Source organism: Phyllostomus hastatus, unplaced genomic scaffold (assembly GCF_019186645.2).
Source record: "Phyllostomus hastatus isolate PE091 unplaced genomic scaffold, TTU_PhHast_1.1 phas_scaffold_21, whole genome shotgun sequence".
In the NCBI taxonomy this organism is placed as follows: Eukaryota; Metazoa; Chordata; class Mammalia; order Chiroptera; family Phyllostomidae; genus Phyllostomus; species Phyllostomus hastatus.
In genome coordinates this window covers 24,839,711-24,861,835 of record NW_025334017.1, presented here as the reverse complement: position 1 = coordinate 24,861,835, position 22,125 = coordinate 24,839,711, and the positions used below count along the sequence as shown (strand labels likewise).

The following is a 22,125-nucleotide window of genomic DNA, read 5'->3' as shown; positions in this document are numbered from 1 at the left end:
TTATTTTTATCATATACTAGCAAAAGTTGACAAAATGTATTTTCTATAAATTATGCATATTGCTTCTAAAAGTCATCTCTGTCCTATTAATTTGTTTCCTAAATTTATTACTAAAAAGAAAAAATCATAGAAGTGATTAAAGATAAATTACTGATTAAAATTGATAATTTTGGGTCATAGCTTCCTAATATTATAAGTATGGAAAATAAAAATGGTCAAATATATGATTTGGTCAAAAGAACATTTTAGATATAATAAAATTAAACTCAGTTATTGCATATCTCTATTTAAATAATGATACTATAGCAAAAGTGATAATGTAATAATAATAATCTACTATAATATAAGAACTTTTATAAATTAAAAGTCAAAATCATGTGTTTTGAGGTTCCCTTTCTCTAAAATATGGGTAGCAGTATGTACTTGTGACTAAGAGGACAAATTTTGCAATCAGAAAGACCTATCTTGAAATTCACCTTTTAAACAATACCCTTAGCTGTATATCGTCTTGTGCAATTTCCTTAACTCTGCAAAACTTTGTAGGGTTTTTCAAGAATTAAATAAAATAGAATGAAAAGCTCTCAACTAGTGTCTACAATAGTTCTATATCTTATCGTCTAGCCTATTAAAACATAGGATATTGCGCAGAAGAGACAGAATTGCATTCTTTACAATACTGTACTCTTGACTGCTTTGTTACAAGTGTTAAAACTAAAGATCATATAAAAGCTACTGCATATAGTCAAGGACATTTATCTATGGAAAACAATTGAGTCCAACAAAAATCACTTTTGCAGCACTCATTATATATGTATCAGACACTACACTAGAAGTCTCAGGCATAAAAAAATGAGTAAGACAGTTTCTGACCTCAAGGGATTAAATGTAATGAGAGAGAAATAAATCACTGCAGAACAAAGAGATATTCTGAAAGTGAGGGAACAACAAAACATTACGGAAAATGCAAATAAAAGAGGAAATACCAGGACTTAAAGAAAGCATTAAGAGAAGGTTTCTGTGACATAAGCAGGGCTTTAAAGAATAATGAAGAGAATGTCAGTAAGACCAGTGAGAGAGAACATCTTATGCAAAGAATATAGCATATGCAAAAAGCACAAAAGCAAAAACAAAACTAGCATGTTTGGAATACAAGTAGTTAGTAATATGTAACTAGAGTATAAATGATATGTTGGAACTAATGATATGTTCCTGGTTAACTACACTGATATCTGACAAAATCTCAGAAGCATAACACTTTCACAAGATAACTCACACTACAGAATTTTTTTTAATTAAAAGATGAAATTGAGCCCTGGCTGGTATGGTTCAGTGGATTGAGTGACAGCCTGAGAACCAAAAGGTCACCAGTTCCATTCCCAGTCAGGGCACATGCCTGAGTTGCAGGCCAGGTCCCCATTTGGGGGTAGATGAGAGGCAACCTATCAATGTATCTCTCACACATTGATGTTTCCCTCCCTCTCTTTCTCTGTCTCTACAAATTAATAAATAAAATCTTAAAATAAAAAAGTCAAGCAAAATTCTAAAAAAAGAAAAAACTGACATTATAACTAATAAATTTGCAAACAGTTAATCCCTCTTAACAGATTAAAACAACTTCAATTTTAGCTATGATGTATACATGAAAAAGTTGGCTAAAACATATCTTGAAATATTACTGCCATCATTTCTTTATTATGTTTCAACAGAAAGAAAAATAAACACAAAACCTACCATATGATTTGTAAATAAGACATTATATTAGCTATTAAATGAACATTGAATGTTCACAATGCTACAATGTTCAAGCCCATTGGAAGGAGACAAGTCTGGAAGCAGAGAGAACTAGGAATTGTTATAATATTTTGGGTAAGAAACAAATGTTAGAGTAGTATGAATTACGGTACTAGCAAGAGAAAGAAGAAGGAGGAAGAAGTAGAGAAGTTCCACAGTCAGGCCTAGGCAACAGGGAGGGTAACAGAACAATTCTTTGGGGTGGAGGCAGGGAGGGGAGAACATGTAAGAAGCAGGTTTGGGGAAAATAATGAATTCAGGCATAGATAAGGTGGATTTGAGGTGCCTGTTAAGCAGGGATTTCAGTAGGCAGCTATAGAAGTGGATTGGGAACTCAAAAATAATCTGGCTAGCAAAACAGTATCTGTAAATGATCAGCATATATGTAATATTTGAAGTTATAAGAGTAAATTAAATAACTTTAGGAAACTGTTAAAAGAAAAAGAAAGAATGAGGACAATGACCCTAATCAAAATGGTTCTCCTCTTTGAACTTGCATACCTTCAGAAGAAAAGAAATTCAAAACAAAAGGATAAATATTATCTTCTAATCAGATTTTAGGAATACAATCAAGTCAGAAGTTCCACTGTATTTACAAAAGTGATATTAAACTTTTTAACAATTAAATCGGAATTCAGTTCCTTGAAAATCAAAGGTAATGTACAAATATAAAATATTACCAAGGACCTTAGGACAAAGACTGATTAAAGTCTCATGTAAATATAAATAATAACCTAGTATGGAGGAATACTTTTATTTTAAACACATGGATCATTTGGATTTAAATGCACTTTCTTTAAGAGTGCATTTCTGTACTTTTTCTGATAAGTTTTGCACTTAAATTCTAGTAAGTTTTCCTGCTTTATGTATTCCTCAAATTCCTACAAATACAGTTTTCTAAAACAGTGGTGCCTCAACACTCCCATGTTATATAAATGCAGGAAGGGATATTAAATCAAAGCTTAACACACAATATTCTAGACACAGTAACAACAGAGACTTAATGAAGTTTCTCAATCACTTTTAAAAAATTGTTTAAGTGGTAGAATAGTTGGCTATATAAATATACTTTTCAGGTACTTCAAGAATTGCATAAGCAATCTAATATTAATTTTAAAAATCATAAAATATTAAACCACCCCCTAAAAAACCCTTACAAATCAGTTAGAATGATGCTTTCATTTTATAGACTTTTAACACAGAAACACTAAGACATGACGTAACACATCAAACAAAAGTCACATGATACCAGGGCAGGAACTAAACTTGGTTCTCCTAATGTTCTCAAACGAAGCCACCCTTTCCCTGGAGAATGTCCAATTTTTTCCCAATATACTGGGGTATAGTAATTCTATGAAGCCTAAAAGAAAATTCATACTATATGCTTGCCTTTGATGTAAGGGAAATTACTGCATATTGCACCAACATACTAACTATCGACTTGCAGGTAAGCACAGTAATTTGAAATTTTAAGAAAAGAAAGGAACTGAGTAGAATTCTGAAAAATACTCTAGTCATTATTTTATCTCTCAATGTACAATTAAAATATTAGTCATTAAAACCACTCATATAAATGATACTTAATGACTCATTTACTTCATTCAGAAGCATATCAGTACTATTATTCCATTCTTAACAACTGATATACTGAAAACACACATACCAATATATTTTAAAGGACTTTCTGAAGCATTATTCTCTGTTACAATCACTATAAAGTTATAATTCATTCTGCTTCAAATCTGATAATTCATGATACAAAATTCGTATCTGTAACATTTATAAATTAAACAGCACAATTCTAAAAAAAGTATGTTCTTTATCAAAAATTAGATCAACCATTAAGCAGCTGGTAATTTTTCATGCCAAAAATGAAAAGAAACAAAAAAATTAATGATGCCACACATTGAAGCTTAAAATAATCCTTATTGTAAATTATCATAATGTCTTTCTTGCTAGAGTCAGCATCCTATGATTATAAAATAATTTCTCCCTTATAAAGTCATCATTGTAAAATTTGACTAAATATATAGCTTTTATTAAAGGGGCATCATCTTAAAAGGAAGTTAATGGAAGCAATATTTCATAAAATATTGTATTGGAATTTCTATATGTCCCTGAAGAATTAAATAATTTTTAAGGATGGCTCCACATCTAAGAGCCTCAAAATTAAAACAAAAGATTATTTTTATCTTGATTCTTAAAAGGTCACTAACCTAATTTTAAATAGCTTTATAATTACATTTTCAGCCATAAAATATTTGTATTCTTATTATTCTACTTCATTAGAGTAGCATGACCAAATTTCACTGGGCTTATTCCATTGGGGCATTGATAAATCAAAAAAATGCATTCATCATATGCTGAAAGCAGAAGCCTTCTATTACATAATGATACAATTTAAAAAGAGAAATTGAACTCAGTACTTTTTTTTTCATTTAGACTATAGACAAGCTTTACACATATCATTAAAAGGAACACTATCCCAAGTAAGTTATGACACTCTTTTTTGTTTTTAATCTGTATGGGCACTTTATTCAGATGGCCAGTGATCTGAGAAGATGGTGGGTTCAGAAGAAGAACCCACCAGAAGAAGATCAGATGCGGTGATCAGAAGAAGATGGTCCCTAACAGACCATCTTGCCTTCTCTCAAATTATGACATTCTATGACAGGTTTCTTACCTCAATGAAAATGTACAAAAATAATCTCAAAATCCAGGCTATCTTTCTTGAGCTAAACTATATTTTTTATGTATTACTCCCTTGACACTTTCCTCAGAGAGCTAGATATATATAAATATATCTCTGTGTGTGTGTGTGTGTGTGTGTGTGTGTGTGTGTGTATGAAGGGAGCACTTCTTCCATAAACCATCTCCATCAGACTAATCCACAACATATAGAATTTTATAGTAAATTAAATTGCAACCAATTTTCAAGGGGTATTCCAATTTTTCACTGTACTTAATTTATTGATTAAAACTTTGCTCAGCATAAATGGACCTGTGTTAGAAATCAAGAAAAATATTTTCAAGCAAACTATAACCCACTGTCATTAGAGACTTCTGCTTCTGACTTAAATGGGGTAGCGAGGGCTTGATTTCTCCACTTGCTTATATCAAACAGACAAAATACATGAAAGAATGGCTTCCAACACATTGAATACAGGCAACAAAAGACAGTGATAGATGGGAGACAAACAAGATAAACTCTACAATTGCCCCAGCTTACTGCTTTTGAAGATTTTTTAGGCAGCGGAGCAGTACAGAGGAACTGAAGTTCAGCTCAGCAGACACCCTGAGTCCAATGAATTAAAACTGAGAGTCTGAGGAGGGCAACAAGATGTCATAAGACAAGTTACCAGAAAAAAGAAAGCTACACTGTGAGAGAAACTCAGAGATCTGCAGAGGGTCCCTTCAAGTAGTCATGCTCAGTGAGCATGCCTGTGAAAAAACACCCAACAGTCGGGGGAAAGAATATTTGGAAAGATTAAAGAGAACAACTGATGTTCCTTCCTACCAGTAAGACTAGAAAAACCTCTGAATTCATGGGGCACTGGCTAAAGTACTCATGAAAGCTTTGCCTTAGTAGAAGAGAGTAATCAGTGTTAAACTGAGCCCTACTCCATATCAATCCAACAAGTCACAAGAGATGAGAAAGTGTCAAATTGTTTCCATGTAACTGCACCCCAGACAAAGCTGAAGAAGAGTCGTAGAAACACAAAAAATATCCAGCAACCAAGAAAGTAAAATTTGCAATGCCTGGCATCCAACAAAAGATACCAAGCATGCCAAGAGTCAAGAAAATGCATACCATAATGAAAATAGTTAATCAAAACCAACACAAAATTGACAGAGCTGGTAGAATTAAGAAAGGAGAATATCAAAACAGTTATTATAGAGCAGTCTATATGTTCAAAAAGTTAAATAGATTATAAAAGCTATTAAAAAGCCCAAAATTGAGATTCTATTTTTTTTTATCCTCACCCAAAGACTTTTTTGTATTACTTTTAAAGCAAAAGGAAGGTAGAGAGGAAAGGCAAGAGAAACCAATGCAAAAGAGAAGCATTGATTGGTTGCCTCCCATATGCATCTGGACTGGGGATCGTATGTGTCCAAACCAGGGATGGAACCCACAAGCCCGGTATGTGCCCTGACCGGAAATCAAACCCACAGTTTTTCAGTTACAGGAGGACATTCCAACCAACTAAGCCCTACCAGCTGGGGCTAAAATTCTAGATATAAAAACTACAATGTCTAAGATAAAAAAAAATACACTGAATGATAACATCAGATTTGGCATTGCCAAAGAAAAGATTAGTAAATTTAAAGGCATAACAACAGAAAATTTATAATATAAAACACAAAGTAAAATCTGACTTAATGAAAAAACGTAAGTAAACTGTAAGACAACTCTAAGCAGCCTATTATATAAATAACAGAAGAGAGGACGGGCCAGCAAAAACACATGAAGAAAAATGGCCAAAATCTTCTAAAACCCTATAAAACTAAAAATTGACACACCCAAAAAACTCCAAACACAAGAAGCATGAAGAAAAATCTATCAAAGATAACAATGATATCACACTTCTCATTAGAAAAAGTGAAAGGGAGAAAACATGAAACATCTTTAAATTTAATGAAAATAATTGTCAACCTAGAATTCTATATCCAGAAAAAACATCTTTTTAAAAAACCCAAAGGTAAAATTTTCAGCATAAAAAGTTGAAGCTGTTTGTCACCAGCAGATTGCACTACAAAAAAAATGGAAGGAAATCCTCTAGGCAGATAAAATATATACCAGATAGGAATACAGATCTGCAAGAAATAAATAAATTAATTAATAAATGTCACTAGAAATGGTACCAACAAAAGCAAATATCTACTATTTCCCTTATGTAAAACTCATTGAAAGATAAAATTTTAAAACAAAACGACTGACAATGTACATGAGAGGTTTACAAAATAGGTGAAAGTAGTAAAATCTTAAAAAAAATAGGTAAAAGTAATACATAACAAACCAATAACAGGAAGTCCAAAAGTAGAGAAATGGAAGTACACTATTGCAATATTCTCACACTATACATATATTGACACTATGGTATAATACCAGTTGAGGTTGACTATGATAATTTAAAGATGCATACCACGAACCTGAAACAATTATTAAAATAACAAAACAAAAAGCTATATGTAAAGAACCAACAAAGAAGTTAAAACAAAATGAAAAAATATTTGGTTAATCAAAACTAGAATGAAAAAGAAAAATATAAACAAAAATCAGAGGGTACAAGTAGAAAAAAAAGAAAATGTTATAATAAAACATAACTATGTCAATATTCACATTAAATGTAAATAGCCTAAACACACCAACTAAAAAGCAGAGATTGTCAAACTCTCTGCTTTTAAACAAAGCAAGACTCAATTATATGTCATTTATAAGAAAGCACTTTAAATATGAAGGCACAAATAAGTTTAAAGTAAAAGCACAGAAAAACATAAATCATGTTAATATTACCCAGTACAAAGTTGGAGACACTACATTAATATAATACAAAGTGAATTTCAGAACAAACAATATTACTGGGAGTAAAGAAAGTCACTTCGTAATGATAAGGAAGTTAATTAATTAAGAGGATACGATAATCTTAAATGTTTATGCATGTAAAAACAGATTTTAAAATTGTATGAAACAAAAACTGATAGAACTGCAAGAAGAAATAGATAAACCCAAGTATAGGTATATATATTTCAATATACCTCTCATAATAGATAGAATAGGAAAAAATCAACAGGGATATTGTAGATTTGAATAATTCCATTAGCCAACTTGGCCTAATGAACAATTAAAAACAGTTTGTCCAAAATTAGCAGAATATATATTCTTTTCATGTAGGACATTTATCAAAATAAATCATATTCTAGGCCATAAAATAACTATCAATACATTTCAAAAGATTCAAGGCATACAAAGTATATTCTGGGCATAACACAGAATTAAATTAATAATCATTAACAGAAAGATCTCTGAAAACCCCCAATATCTGCAAAACAAATAACATAATTATAAATTATCCATGGATCATAGAAGAAAAGGAAAATTATTTTAAAATGGCTGAAAATTAAAAGCCAACACAATTTACAGGATACCACTGAAGTAGTATCTCAAAGAAAGTACAGCATATGATGACTATATTAGAAAAGAAGTCTCAAAGCAATGACCTTAGCTTCCAGCTTAAAAATCAGAAAAAGAAGACTAACCCCAAAGTACAAAGAAATAATAAAGACCAAAGATGTAATCAATATTAGAGAAAAAATTAGTAAAACCAAAAGCTGGTCCTTTAATAAATAAACAAAATTGATAAATATCTAACCAGACTGGGAGAGGACAGCAAATTACCAATATCAGGAATGGTGGAATCACTACCTATTCTACAGAAATTAAAAGAATAATAGTGCAATACTGTGAAAAAGTTTACACCAATAAATTTGACAGCTTATGAAGAACTGTACAATTACCTTGAAAGACACAAACTACCAAAGCTCATTCAAGAAAAAAATAATAACCTGAATAATCTTTTTATCTTTAAAAACTAAAAATGTACTTTAAAACCTTCCCACGAAATAAAATGGCATGCCAAGACAGTTTCACTGGTAAAGTCTGCCAAACATCAAAGGATAAGTGATACGAATTCTACACAAACTCTTCTAAACATTTAAGAGAAGGAACTACTTCCCAACTCATTCTATGAGGCCAGCATTACCTGACATCAAAACCAAGAAAAGACATTACAAGAAAAGAAAACTATAGACACTAACCCTCACGAACATAGAAGCAAATACTGTACACAAAATATGATCAAATCAAACCTATTAATACAAAAAGGGATCATCCATCATAACCAAATGAGATTTATCCTGAAAACAGAGTTGGTTTAACATATCAAAATCCATCAATGAAGTTCACATTAACAAAGAAAGAATAAAACACATTCCTAATCTCTACAAGATTAGAATCTCTCTAGAGATTCCTAATCTCTACATGGAGAAAAAGCACTTGAGAAAATCCAACATCTATTCCTGATGTTAAAAAAAAAAACAAAAAAACAAAAAACCTCTCAGAAACTATGAATACAGCATCTATGAAAAGCTGATGACTAAAATATTTCTTAACAGTGAAAGACTGAATGCCTTTTCCCTAATATCAAGAATAAGACAGGATGTCTGCTCTCACCACTTCTATTGAGAATTGTACTGCCATTTCTAGCCAGTGCAACTAGTGGGGAAAAAACATAATCATGTAAACCAGGGTGAAAAATCAATAGATAGAAACAAAACAATGAGAAATGGGAGCAAAAAAATGTAGAGAGAATTGAAATCTCACAGTAGAACAAAATTAACACTCTTATGCCTAAGTAATGTAGGTACAGATATCAGCTTACTATGTAAAAACCATCTAAGAAAAGGAATGATTGATAAGATACTAGTGAGAAGATAAAAGCAAATTCTAAAGAACTTATTAAGACAAACACTTTTAAAAACTGTTTTTACTAATTTCAACATACATTCTTTGGGTAGCATTAACATTGTTCTAAAGGGGTTGGATGACCTACAAAAATCTAGTAGAAATGTGAAACACCTCCTTAACATTTCTTTGTAAAATTCCATCGTATAATGTTTATTTCATTAATGTTAAGACAAAAATAAAAGGTAATGTCGTTTTAAAAGCTTTAAAATTATGGAACACAGTATCTCAAAGCTGGAAAGAGTCTCTTTCAAAAGGAAATAAAACAGCAGCCAAAGGAAGAGTATATCTACAAAGTTTATAAAACTATGTGTGGCAATGGAAAAGGCTGTGTCACAACTCTAATATTAAACAGTTTTGTGACTTTAAAAATGAACTTTCTGCACCTGTAAAATAAAGGAAGTAGACCATTTGGTCTCTAAATTCTATTCATCATCTTTGAGAGCCTAAGATTCTATGTTTCTAAATAAAATCATAAACTAAAGGACATAAACAATGAAACAAATATATTTTTAACCCACAGAAATAAATAAAAATTGCTTTTAAGTAGAATGAAGATGCTAGAAAAGGTTTTTGTTTATTGGTTAATCTGAATATTAATTTCAGTTGTCTTTTTCATTTTACTCACAATAAGCTTAATCATAAGAGAATTATTATGTGTGATTTTCATTTCTGTACCTTGTTTGAGCGTAATGACACTCGACCTCCACAACGCGCACAGAACTTTGTTTGGCAATATGAACAGTTATGGCCACACCCATCAGCAAACTTTGTTTTGTGGCAGATACCACATGTTGGAGCATCACCCTTCTGTTCTTGCTGCTGCTGTGATTCTTCTCCCATCTTCTTTACCTGTTCCTTATACATTTCAAACTGCTGATGAAGTTTTCTGCAAAGAAAACAGATAAGAAAACATTGGCTTCCTGAAGGTCTAAAACAAATAACTATCACTACAATGTGTAGACAGTTTCATATAAAAAATCCACAGAGTGAGAAAAGAATAAAAATTTAATTTTCTAATGATGGAATAACATCGTAAGTGATGCAACCAATTCTGCCTTCTGACATACATGTTAATTTAAGAACAAATGAATACAATATATGTTAATATGGAGATATTTCTCTGAATATAGTTGTAAAATTTCTACCTACCATTTGCGATATATTTTCAATCATACACTCTAAAATATTTACCATGTTATTTTTCAACAGTTTAATTTCAAAACAAAGGGAGCTAATTTGACTTACACAATGAAGCCAAAACTTATGAAACTCAAATCACTGACACAGAATCTCAGCTTGAGTGATCTTAAGAATGTAGACAGAGGGGTACACACTGAATGAGCGCTCTCGCCAACTGTTTAAACGTGTTCAACAGTCTGGACATTAGTCGGCTATAAAAACACTGTGAAATATTAAGATCCTACAAAATAAGGATGAGCAAATAAAAGTAAGGCCAAATTTTACTTGAAAGATAAAGGATAAGAAAAAAGACACTCAGTAAAAGATATTTACTCTAGTTAAAAATAGTGACATAACTTTCATTGTTTTTATAAGAAAAGTTGAAAATGTTTTGAAACTATAATTAGGTTCACTTAGGATTTACAAAGATATAAATAATGTCACTCCCATTCCAACCCTATCTGAATTCCTGACTTGATTGGAGATTTAATCCCCAACACTAATGGTGTGACAGAAAAGACATGTCCACTTTAAAACATAAATACTGTGCAAAACCATGAGACTCAGGGGGAAATAAAAAGGATTAAGCAACCCACTGTCAAGAGTTAAAATAACCAATATAATTACATTCCAAAATGACAAGGATAATGAAATTATTAGACATAGACTTTTCAATAATTAAAATTGTTAAGGCAAAAGATATATAGAAAAATGTGGATGATACGCATAAACAGATGGGATATTAAAGCAGAAAGATGAAACTGTTAAAATGAAATTCTAAAAATATAAAACATGCATCAGAGATGAAGAATTTATTCGATGAGCTCATGAGTATGCTTGAAAAAATGTAAGGAAAAGATCAGTAACTTTAAAATAAGTCAATAAAAATTATTTCAACTAAAAAAATTATAAGAGTAAAAGGGAAAAAAAACAGAGCATCCAAGAGCGATCCAAGAGCTAAACTGATCTGACATATGTGAGATTAGAGCTCCAGAAGGGGAAGAAAGAAAAAACACAACAGAAGAAATATTTGAAGAGATGATGCTCATGAATTTTCCAAAACTAATGAAACCCACCACATCACAGACACATGAATCTCGGAGAATCCTTTATAGAACAAATACTAACTAAATACACACACATACACACACACCCACAGACACATCATAGTTAAACTGATAAAAACCAAAGATAAAAACTATGAAAGCACCAGAGAAAGTGACACATTATGTGAAGACACAAATGATAAGAAATAGATTATCCTTCAGAAATCATGCAAGTTAATAGACCTTGGAGTAACATCTACATAAAGTACTAACAGAACTGTTTACCCAACACCCCATATGCAGTGAACTTATGCTTCAAAAGAATATAAAGGCAAAATAAATACTTTTTCGAGCAAATAAATGTTGAAATAATTCATTGTCAGAAGACCTTAGATGCAAAGAATTTAAAGTAAGTTTTTTAGATCAAAGAAGTATGATACTACTTGTATGTATCATATAGAAACATTTTCAAAAACTAAAAGGAGAAAGTTAAACCCATAAAAGTAGAGAAATGGAATTTAAAAAGATTAGAAAAGAAATCAATGAAACCAAATGCTATTCTTTTAAAAACTTCAATAAAATTAATAAAACTCTAGGCGCAATGATCAAGAAAAAGAATGAAAAACAAAAATTACCTATAGAAAAAAGAAAATATCACTATAGACTCCATGATTAAACAAAATTAAATTTAAAGGATTATAAGAGAATGCTGCAAATGATTCTATGCCATAAAATTCTACAACTTACATGAGAAACAGACCATTTCCTTGAAAGACAGAAGTTAGAAATTAGCATATCTCACTCAAGAAGACGTAAATAGCTTGACAAGTCCTGTATCTATTAAATAAATTTAATTCATACTTTAAAACCTTTCAAAAATAAAGCAAGTTCTCCATGACTTCATCAGTGAATTCTACCCAACATTTAAAGAACAAATGATACCAATTCTACATAATCTTTTCCAGAATATAGAAAAAAAGGAAGTTTTTCCTAATTAATTTCCTAAGGCCAGCATTACTTGGATACCAAAACCATACAAAGATATGACAAGAAAAGAAAACTATAAATAATATTCCTCATGAGAAAATGTAAAAATTCTCAATACAATATTAGCAAGTCAAACCTAGAAATAAGTTAAATAATAATATATCACATATAGATGATGATTATCCTGGAACTACAAGTTTCATTCCAATTTCTAAATTTAAGCAATACACAAAGGAAGAAGGACACATTGACATGGACAGCAGTGCGGTAATTGCTGGGGGGAAGGTGAGTGCAGGGGTGTCCAACCCACAGTGCATGGACCACATGTGGCTCAAGATGGCTGTGAATGTGGCCCAACACAAAATTGTAAATTTACTTAAAATCGTTTTTTGTTCATCAGTTTTCATTAGTGTTTGTGTATTTAATGCGTGGCCCAAGACAACCCTTCTTCTTCCAGTTTGGCTCAGAGACGCCAAAAAATTGTACACCCTGTAAGAGGACTAAATTGCAATAGAAAAACTACAATAAAGATTAAATTTAAATTAAATAAAATAAATGTAAGCAATGTAACTCACCATATTAACACACTAAGGGGAAAGAAACATAATTATGTCAAAATATGCTAAAAATCACTAGACTCAGCAAACTAAGAATAGACAGAAACTTCCATAATGCAACAAGGGTATCTACAGAAAAGCCTACAAATATTCAGTATTGTAAAAGACTGAATGCTTTCCCCCAGAAATCAGAAACAAAGAAATTGTCCTCTCACCTTCTCTTACTACTCATAATTGACATTGGACTGAAGAACCTAGCCAGTGCTTTAAAGCAGGCAAGGAAAATAAAAAAACTATGCAGATGGCATAATTGTCTTTGTATAAAATCTAAAACTAACTACAAAATATCTCCTGTGATAAATGAATTTAGTAAGGTCACAAGATACAAGCTGAATATGCAAAAAAAAGTATATTAGTGTGTACTAGCAATGGACAATTGAAAATGAAAATTTTAAAGAGTGTCTCACATTATTTACAATAGCCAAGATATGAAAGCAACCAAAATGTTCATTGACAGACAACTGGATAAAGAAGATGTGATACATACACACAATGGAATATTACTTGGCCATAAAAAAATAAGTCCTGGCTGGTGTGGCTCAGTGGACTGAGTGTCAGCCTGCAAACCAAAGTGTTGCTGGTTTGATTCCTAGTCAGGCACATGCCTGGGCTGTCAGCCAGGTCTTCAGTTAGGGGCATGGGAGAGGCAACCACACACTGATGTTTCTTTCCCTCTCTTTCTCCCTCCCTCCCCCTCTCTCTCAAAATAAATAAATAAAATCTTCTAAAAATAAATGAAATCTTACCATTTGGGACAACATGAATGGAACTAGAGGGTATTATGCTAAGGTAAATAAGTCAGAGTAGACAAATACCATAGTATTTCACTTACATGTGGAATCTAAAAAAAAAAAACAAGATAAATAAACAAGCAAAACAGAAAGAAATCATAGATACAAAGAAGAAACTAATGGTTGCCAGCTAGAAGGAGTGTTGTAGAGATCGCTGAAAAAGGTGAAGGGATTAAAAAATACAAATGGCAGTTACAAAATGGTCACAGGAATGTAAAGTACAGCATATGAAATATAGTCAACAATGCTGCAATAACTAGGTATGGGGCCAGGTTGGTACTACAATTACTGGGGGATCACGTCGTAAGTTATATAAATGTCTAACCACTAAGTTATACACCTAAAACTGACATGATATTGAATGTCAATTGTAATTAGAAAACTTTTACAAAATTTCAAATAATAAGTAGTCTGCAATGGCATGAAATAAAAGACTAAGGTATAAATCTAAAAAAATATGTATACAGGCTTTTTATGGTGAAAACTATAAAACACAGATACAAAGAATCAAATAAGATCTAAATAATATAAGAAATATACTGTATTCATCATCAATTCTCAACAAATACATCTATTCATTCAATGTCATTCCAATCAAAAATCTCAGCATAATTTTTAAGTAATTGGCAAGCTAACTCTACAATTTATATAAAAAAGCAAATTTCTTAAAATAGGCAAAATATTTTGAAAAAGAAGAGACTGAAGGACTCACAATACCTGATTTCAAGACTTACTATAAAAGCTACACGAATAATAAGTCAACATGGTACTGGCAAAGGAGAAACACGTATACCAATAGAACAGAATACAGTCCAGAAACAGTCCAATATGTGAATGGTCATTTTTTAAAGTTTCCAAGATAATTCATTGGAGAATAATAGTCTTTTAAGCAATGGGAAATTCATGTGTAAAAAAGTAAATGGAAATCCATGTGTAAAAAAAATAAGTCTCAATTCCTACCTCACACCATATATTAACATTAACTCAATATATAACAGAACCATAATCTAGTCCACTATAATGGACTAGAGAAATAAATATAATGACTGAAACTATAAAACTTCTAGAAGACAACATTGAAGAAAAATGTGTTCTTGGGTAAGTAAAAGCTTCTTCAATGGATATAAAAAATATGAGCCATAAAGCAGCTACTGATAATATATAAGTGTATGAACATAGCTGTGTTCCATTAAGCATTTTTATGAACACAAATTTGAATTCCATGTGATTTTATAGTGACAGAATACCATCATTTAAAAATTTTTTCATCCAATTTTAAATGTAAACACCATTTTTTTTAACTTAGTAGTTATACAAATAACAAGAAGTAGGCTAGATTTGGCCCATGGGCAATAATTTGTTCACTTCTATATTATATGATTTCATTTATATGACATTCTGGAAAAAAGCAAAATTTTAAGTACAGAAATCAGATCAATGAGTGTTAGGGGCTGGAGTAAGACAAGGGGTATAAAATTACAAGTGAGTAAAAGAAACTTTTAGAGGTAGGAAATATTCTGTTTTAATTATGGTGACAGATATACTACTGTACATGTTTTTCAAAATTCACTGAAATGTTTATCTGAAAGTGGTTAATTTTACTGTAAATAAGTTATACCTCAAGAAACCAGACTTTTTTAAAAAGTTAGTTTCACAGTACTAACCTTTTAAGTCATGTAAATTAAAAGAAGAGCTCTGTGAATGAGTCCTTATATCTAGTTAATCACAAAGCATACCTCCCTTTTTCACACATACCAATAAATTCAAATAGCCATGCCAGTTTTATTAACCTTTTTTGTAACTTCAGCTAATATGCTGTTTTTCCCTGATGATCTCCAACCAGGTTTAAGTAAAGCTTTGCTAACACAAAACAAGCACCAACCACTACAGAAGGTTCAAGCCCATGGAACATATACAAGAATATCCACGATTTTAACTGGACTATTGACTGAACTCTACATAAGAACATATCTTTCAACATGTGAGATATGTTGTACATTGCTACTGCATAGCTGTTGATACACTTATGATCTCTAGCATACCTCTCAGGAAATGGCTGACCGTCACTGAGAGAAAGAGAAAGAAGGCAAGAAAAGGAAAATTAGAAAGCACAATGCTTTGTTTCAGTTGGAGACACTGGAGTACTTACTGGGTAAGTTACCAAAGCACACAGAAACAAAAGGCAGAAGTCTAGCTAAGTGAACTGGGCTACAGTACAGTGCCTCCAGGGAAGCAGAAGTCCTGCTTCACATAGGGGAAGATGGCCAGTCACATTAGTAGTAAAGTTGGTAATAATGTTTTTCCAAACTGGTAGATTAGAACTATTTAAAGTCCTTTAACATATGAGCTATAGTAATTCCAAGACTATAGCATCAAGGTTTCACGGTGGGATCAAATGGTCCCAATTGTGGGAAGAACAGATACACACACTGCACTCCAGATAGGGCCTGACTATGATCGTTTGAGTAACTTGAAACACTAATTTGAAAGAACATAAGCACCCCTATGTTCATTGCAGCGGTATTTACAATCACCAAGATATGGAAGCAGCCCAAGTGTCTGTCAATAGACGAGTGTATAAAACAACTACAGTTCAGTTGTACAATGGAATTCTACTCAGCAGTAAAAAGGAAGAAAATGTACCCTTTGCAACAGTATGGATGAACCTGGAGAACATTATGGAGAACCAAACTCCAAATACAATGAAAGGTCTAAAAGATCTTAAATATGTAAACTCAAATATATAACCTTCCAATGAGGTAAATCAGAAGTCAGATAATATCTTCTGTAAAGATTCAGATGGTAGATATTTTCGGCCTTGTGGGCACGGAGTCTCTGTCCCAAATACCCAAATCATCCGGTGGGATGCGAGAGCAGTCAGAAAAAATATGCAAACAAATGAGCTTGACTGTGTTCCAATAAACCTTTATTTACAGAAACAGGCAGCAGGCAGGACTTGACCCACAGGCCATATTTTGCAAATCCCTGATTTATATAAATAAAAGAATCAAAGATATACTCATATTTAATTTAAAACTTTTATTATAAATGTTTAAGAGACATATATAATAATATATTAATTTAGAAATGTCCCCTTTTCTACTTTATTTCATAAAGCTCTACTATAATCCAAATTTTTAATGTATATTCTCCACATCAATGTCTCCATCCTCACTAAAGCAACTCACTGAACTCAATGTTGCCCAAAATAAATTTTCTTCACTTCTGAGTTCTTTGACAAAACTAAGCTTTTCAATCTGTTAGTTCAAGTTAATCCTGCTATTCCTGGAACTTTTATACCCAGGACACATAGATTTTTTGTTGCTATTGTTTCCTCATTTATCTAATAGGTGTACTTTCATGATTTCCTTAAACTAACAACTTACATTACTACTTTTTTAAAGTAATCTTTAAAGGTTTGTTTACTACAACTTCCAACACCAGGCACCATGAATCTCCAGACTGATGCTAAATTTCTTTATCTCCCCTATCACAAACTCCATCAGGTACAGTATTTCCCCCTATCCACGGGATATACATTCCAAGGCCCCCAGTGGAGGTATGAATCCACAGATAACACCAAACCTTATCTGTACTGTTTTTGCTATATATACCTATCTACATGATAAAGTTTAATTTATAAATCAGACACAGTAAGAGATTAAGAACAATAACTAAAAACAAAATAGAATAATCATAACAATGCACTATAATTAAAAAGTTATATTTCTGTTCAGGTTTTCCACCCACAAATTTGATGAGTTTTCCATTTTAACTAATCAGCAATTATCACACACAGTAGCCACAACCTTTTTAGTTTGAAGTGAAACAGCAAAACTAACACAAATGTTTTTTGCCTTCTTCACAATTTAATAGAAGATTCATTCTTACTGTGGATGTTAGCAACATCAACATATGAATTTTTTCTCTTTCCTGAAGTCTACAACTCCCATGCTTTCACATAAAGAAAGCACTTGTTGGCTTCTCTTTAGCTATCTAAAATACCAGCATCAATGCTCTTGTACTTCAGTACCATTACTAAGTAAGGGTTATCTGAACACAAGCACTGTCATTCTGATAACTGACACGGCTACTAAGTGACTAAACGGGTGGGAAACACACACAGGGTGGATGTGCTGAACAAAGAGATGATGCACATCCTGGGCAGGACTGAGTGGGACAGCACGAGATTTCATCACGCCACTCAAACTGGTGTGTGATTTAAAACTTACGAATTGTTTATTTCTAGAATTTCCTATTTAATATTTTCAGTCTATGATTGACAGCTGGTAGCTGAAACCATGGAAAGTAAAAACATGGATACAGGGACTAATGTAATCTCTATATGCAGAGATATGCTTGTTTGACGTCTTTTCAGATAACGTGTCTTCTCCAAGAAATACTCTGTAAATAAAACTAAAGAAATTGAGGGCTTCTCATAATAAGATAGATTTTTTATAACAGCCAAAAATAAAGCAACTTCGTTTTATTAGAAGGATGATTTCACAAAAATAAAGAACTCCATGTATCCAGAATATAGAGCACTTTGGCTTTGTAGCTTGTTTTGATATCTGGCAAAACGGATCTTCCTCCTTGTTCCTTCTGTTTGACTATTTGTAAACATTTTTCATCCATATAAGTATTTTAATCCTCTTACCAAGTTCTCTTAAAAATCCTGGTAGAATTTTTATTGAAATTGCATTACATTTATATAGTAGTCTTAGGAGAATTGACATATTTACAATGTTGAGTCTTCAGTCCTACAAGTACGGTGAGACCATTTATTGGCAATCCTCAAAAACAGTAACTGCCTATACAGCCAGGAAAATTTTTAACTCAAATTTTTCCACTTTAACTTGCAATCCACCCCCAAAAAGTCCAGGCATAGACTTGTATTTCAATTTAATCGACTCCCTTTGTAACTGCTTCTATTACACTATATTTTGTATTTATTTTGACTTCATTTCAAAACATTATTTTGAGACAGAGCCTATAGGGTTCATCAATTTGTCAAAATACAGATTAAGGACCTCTATAAGATATTCTCATGATCTATACATTGTTTCAGAAAAAAGTAAAAGCAAGGTTTTTTTTACTTGCATAAGAAAACAACTGCATAACAAGTGCATAAGGCCAATATAACCATAATACTTTGTACTTTGTACTTCTATAACTCCCCATTATTCTCACTGCACTTCAATATCACTTCTTTGGGAAGGTATCTCTGACTATGTCAAATTCTTCTTTTAAATAGTTTCAAAGCACTATAGTATATTGGATTTCCACAGCGAGGCCTTTTATTAAGATATATGATTATTTGACTTATGCCTAATATAATCCATGGGGATTATTTTAATCTGTTTCTGTTCTCTATCTTATCCCATTGGCTGACTATAGCAACATCCCTATAAATACTTACCAAATGCTTGAATTAATGAAGAATAAATAAATGTGTATTGTGTATGTATTATTTAATGTGATGGAACTAAAACATTAAATAAATATAATCCAGTCTTGTCATAAGTAAGAAAGGGTAGACAAATATAGACATGAGGTGAATGTAAGCAAATTATAATATAAGGCAAAATGAAAGAGGACAAAATAAAATTAAAATTATGCCCTGGCTGGTGTAGCTCAGTGGCTTGAGCACGGGCTGCGTGAACCAAAGTGTCAAGGGGTCGATTCCCAATCAGGGCACATGCCTGGGTTGCAGGCCAAGTCCCCAGTGGGGGCCACGTGAGAGGCAACCACACATTGATGTTTCTCTCCCTCTCTTTCTCCCTCCCTTCCTCTCTCTCTAAAAATAAAGAAAATCTTCAATGTAGAAAAACAAAATTAAATTAAATTAAAATTATTTAATTTGTATGTTAAGAAATTTCTGCAATGGTTGAATGAACTTACAACTGAAACAAATAGCTCAATCAATTTCTATGCCTCAAAACTTATGAAAAGTCAAATTTGGATACATTTATGATTATAATTTCACATGAATTACCCAAATCAAATTAGTAAATCTTCCTCTTACATTAAAAAACTATGAAATAAACAAACTCCAAAAAATACAGACCTTAAGAAACGTACATTATTATAGCTTTGAAAAACCATGAAAACCATGGGATTTATATAGATTATTGTGCAGGAAATGTTAGATTTTTAGTACTATCTGAAAGAAAATTTATCTAATTGTTCTGCTACAGAGATGTTTATTCAGAATACAAAAAAAGTCCTACTTTTAATATTCACAAATTAAAATAAATACTTGGAATTCAGCTCTTAGAAATAACTTCATCAGATCAATAAACAGAAAGTAAGCAGATAAGAAGTTATTCTACAAAATGGTAGTCAAAGAGAGAAACAAATGAGATGACTCAGAAAGAAGCTTTAGAACTCTAACCAGAGAGAAGATGAAGATTCAAAGGTAACCCTGCTCTGTGGATCAGAAAGATAAAGGAAAGCTCCTAGAAAATTATACACCAGAAATCTTCAACATAACAATAATTTAAGATAAAGAAAGTAACTATTGAGAGAATCTATTAAATCTGAATTTTTAAATCTGCATAAATTACACAGCAACAAGAATGAATGAGCTGTCCAACAAACTTTAATGGAAACAATCTCTACTAATCAATAATTATTTTTTAAAAACACCTGAAAATACATTTTTCTCCAACCATCTTCCTATCCACTTATTCCTTCCTATTTATTATTGAAGTAAACCTCTTTCTTTTCAAATTTGCCTTGATCTTTGTTTGTGCCAATCAAATGTCACTTTGTTTCAACTGAGATCACTTTTTACAGTTACTAACAAAATGACTATTTAATAGCCATTGTAATCCACTAAATAATAAACCTTAAACTTGATTAGTCTCTAAAACTCAAAAACACTATACTATATATAACTGGTCATTTAAAACCAAAGCAAAGTTGCATCGAATTATATTTTGCCATTGATTTTACTATATTATTGTATGATTCAGGGCCTTTGGGGAAAAAAATCAGCAAAACAATGACAATCTGTGCCATTTTGATACAATTTTTGCTAATTAGAGAAAAAATCCTTTCTATTTCTTGGGGCACGGTATTATTATGTTATAAAAAAGATAAAATGTATAATCAGTTGGCACCCACTAGACAAGTCAAACAGGTCTTGACTTCAACTAGTTCATATACAGCAGCAGTTCCAATTTTAGAACTATATACCAACTACTAGTAGTATATCACAACACAGTTTTACTTCAGTTGAAATTGAAACAATGACAAAATTTTAAGTATAATGCGTACAAGGTAACAAAGTATGGGGACATTACTCTCTTGGTAAAAGTGAATGTTCTTCTGTTGCATGTTAGGGCTTCTAGTAGTCATTCTCACTCTTCTAGAGTTCACGTCCTTCTCAATCTGCCCATGCTTACAACCAAACCATCTTCTCTGTGAACATAACTCCTACTTTAAAAAGTGCAGAGGCTGGGTGGTAAGAGCATTTCTGAGTAAGACGGATGTTTTCATCAGGAGACTAGAATTTAAATAAATGCAGTCTTTCACACATTCTGAGTTACTTTCAAAATCACAACATAAATAATATGTTCTGCACAAAGTTAAAAAGATACAAGTGTGAACAACTTCTTAAATAATAACAAAAATAAAAGGAATGGACCTTTTTTTAATGTTTCACAACATGAGAATAAATTGCTGCTTTCCCAAATGATGATACACCGTCCTAATGAAATGTTCAGTGAAAAGAGGAACTCAGTAGTCAAGAAAGTTTATTAAACAGTGTATGTTCTAACAGCTCTAGAACACATGAGAAACTCAGAAGTACTGCAATAAAAAACACTGCTTACCCTTTTTTAAAAGAATCTTTCCAAAACTACTAACCAAAGATTGAATTTGGGAATTAATACCTCTTAAAGTCTTCTGGAATTATTTTTGAAAGGAATATGCTTTGCAATATACTGCACTATTGGAGAAAGACATTTTATTGCATAAATACATTTTACATTATTTATATGAAAACAAGGGGGGAAGTTATCTCTTTGTTCTTACTATCCTATAAATTATCCTTGTGTTCTTTTTAGATTTCTATGGGACAATTAAAGATTAAAGTACCAAACTTATAACCTAACCATTTTCATTTCTGCGGAATAGTATTCCAAGGGCAGTATTTTAAACACACTCGTTTGCATGTTATACTA

At 31.8% G+C, this 22,125-nt stretch overlaps 1 protein-coding gene across 25 annotated transcripts in view; it reads right to left on the bottom strand.

The window, feature by feature from the left end:
- The window catches only part of RIMS2 (regulating synaptic membrane exocytosis 2), a 467,197-nt gene that overhangs the window by 360,695 nt on the left and 84,377 nt on the right, over positions 1-22,125 (bottom strand). For all 25 annotated transcript variants that reach the window (XM_045861580.1, XM_045861553.1, XM_045861554.1 and 22 more), the window contains one exon: positions 9,992-10,202. In XM_045861580.1, the coding sequence (XP_045717536.1) occupies positions 9,992-10,202 (211 nt within the window). The remainder of the gene's footprint in view (positions 1-9,991; positions 10,203-22,125) is intronic.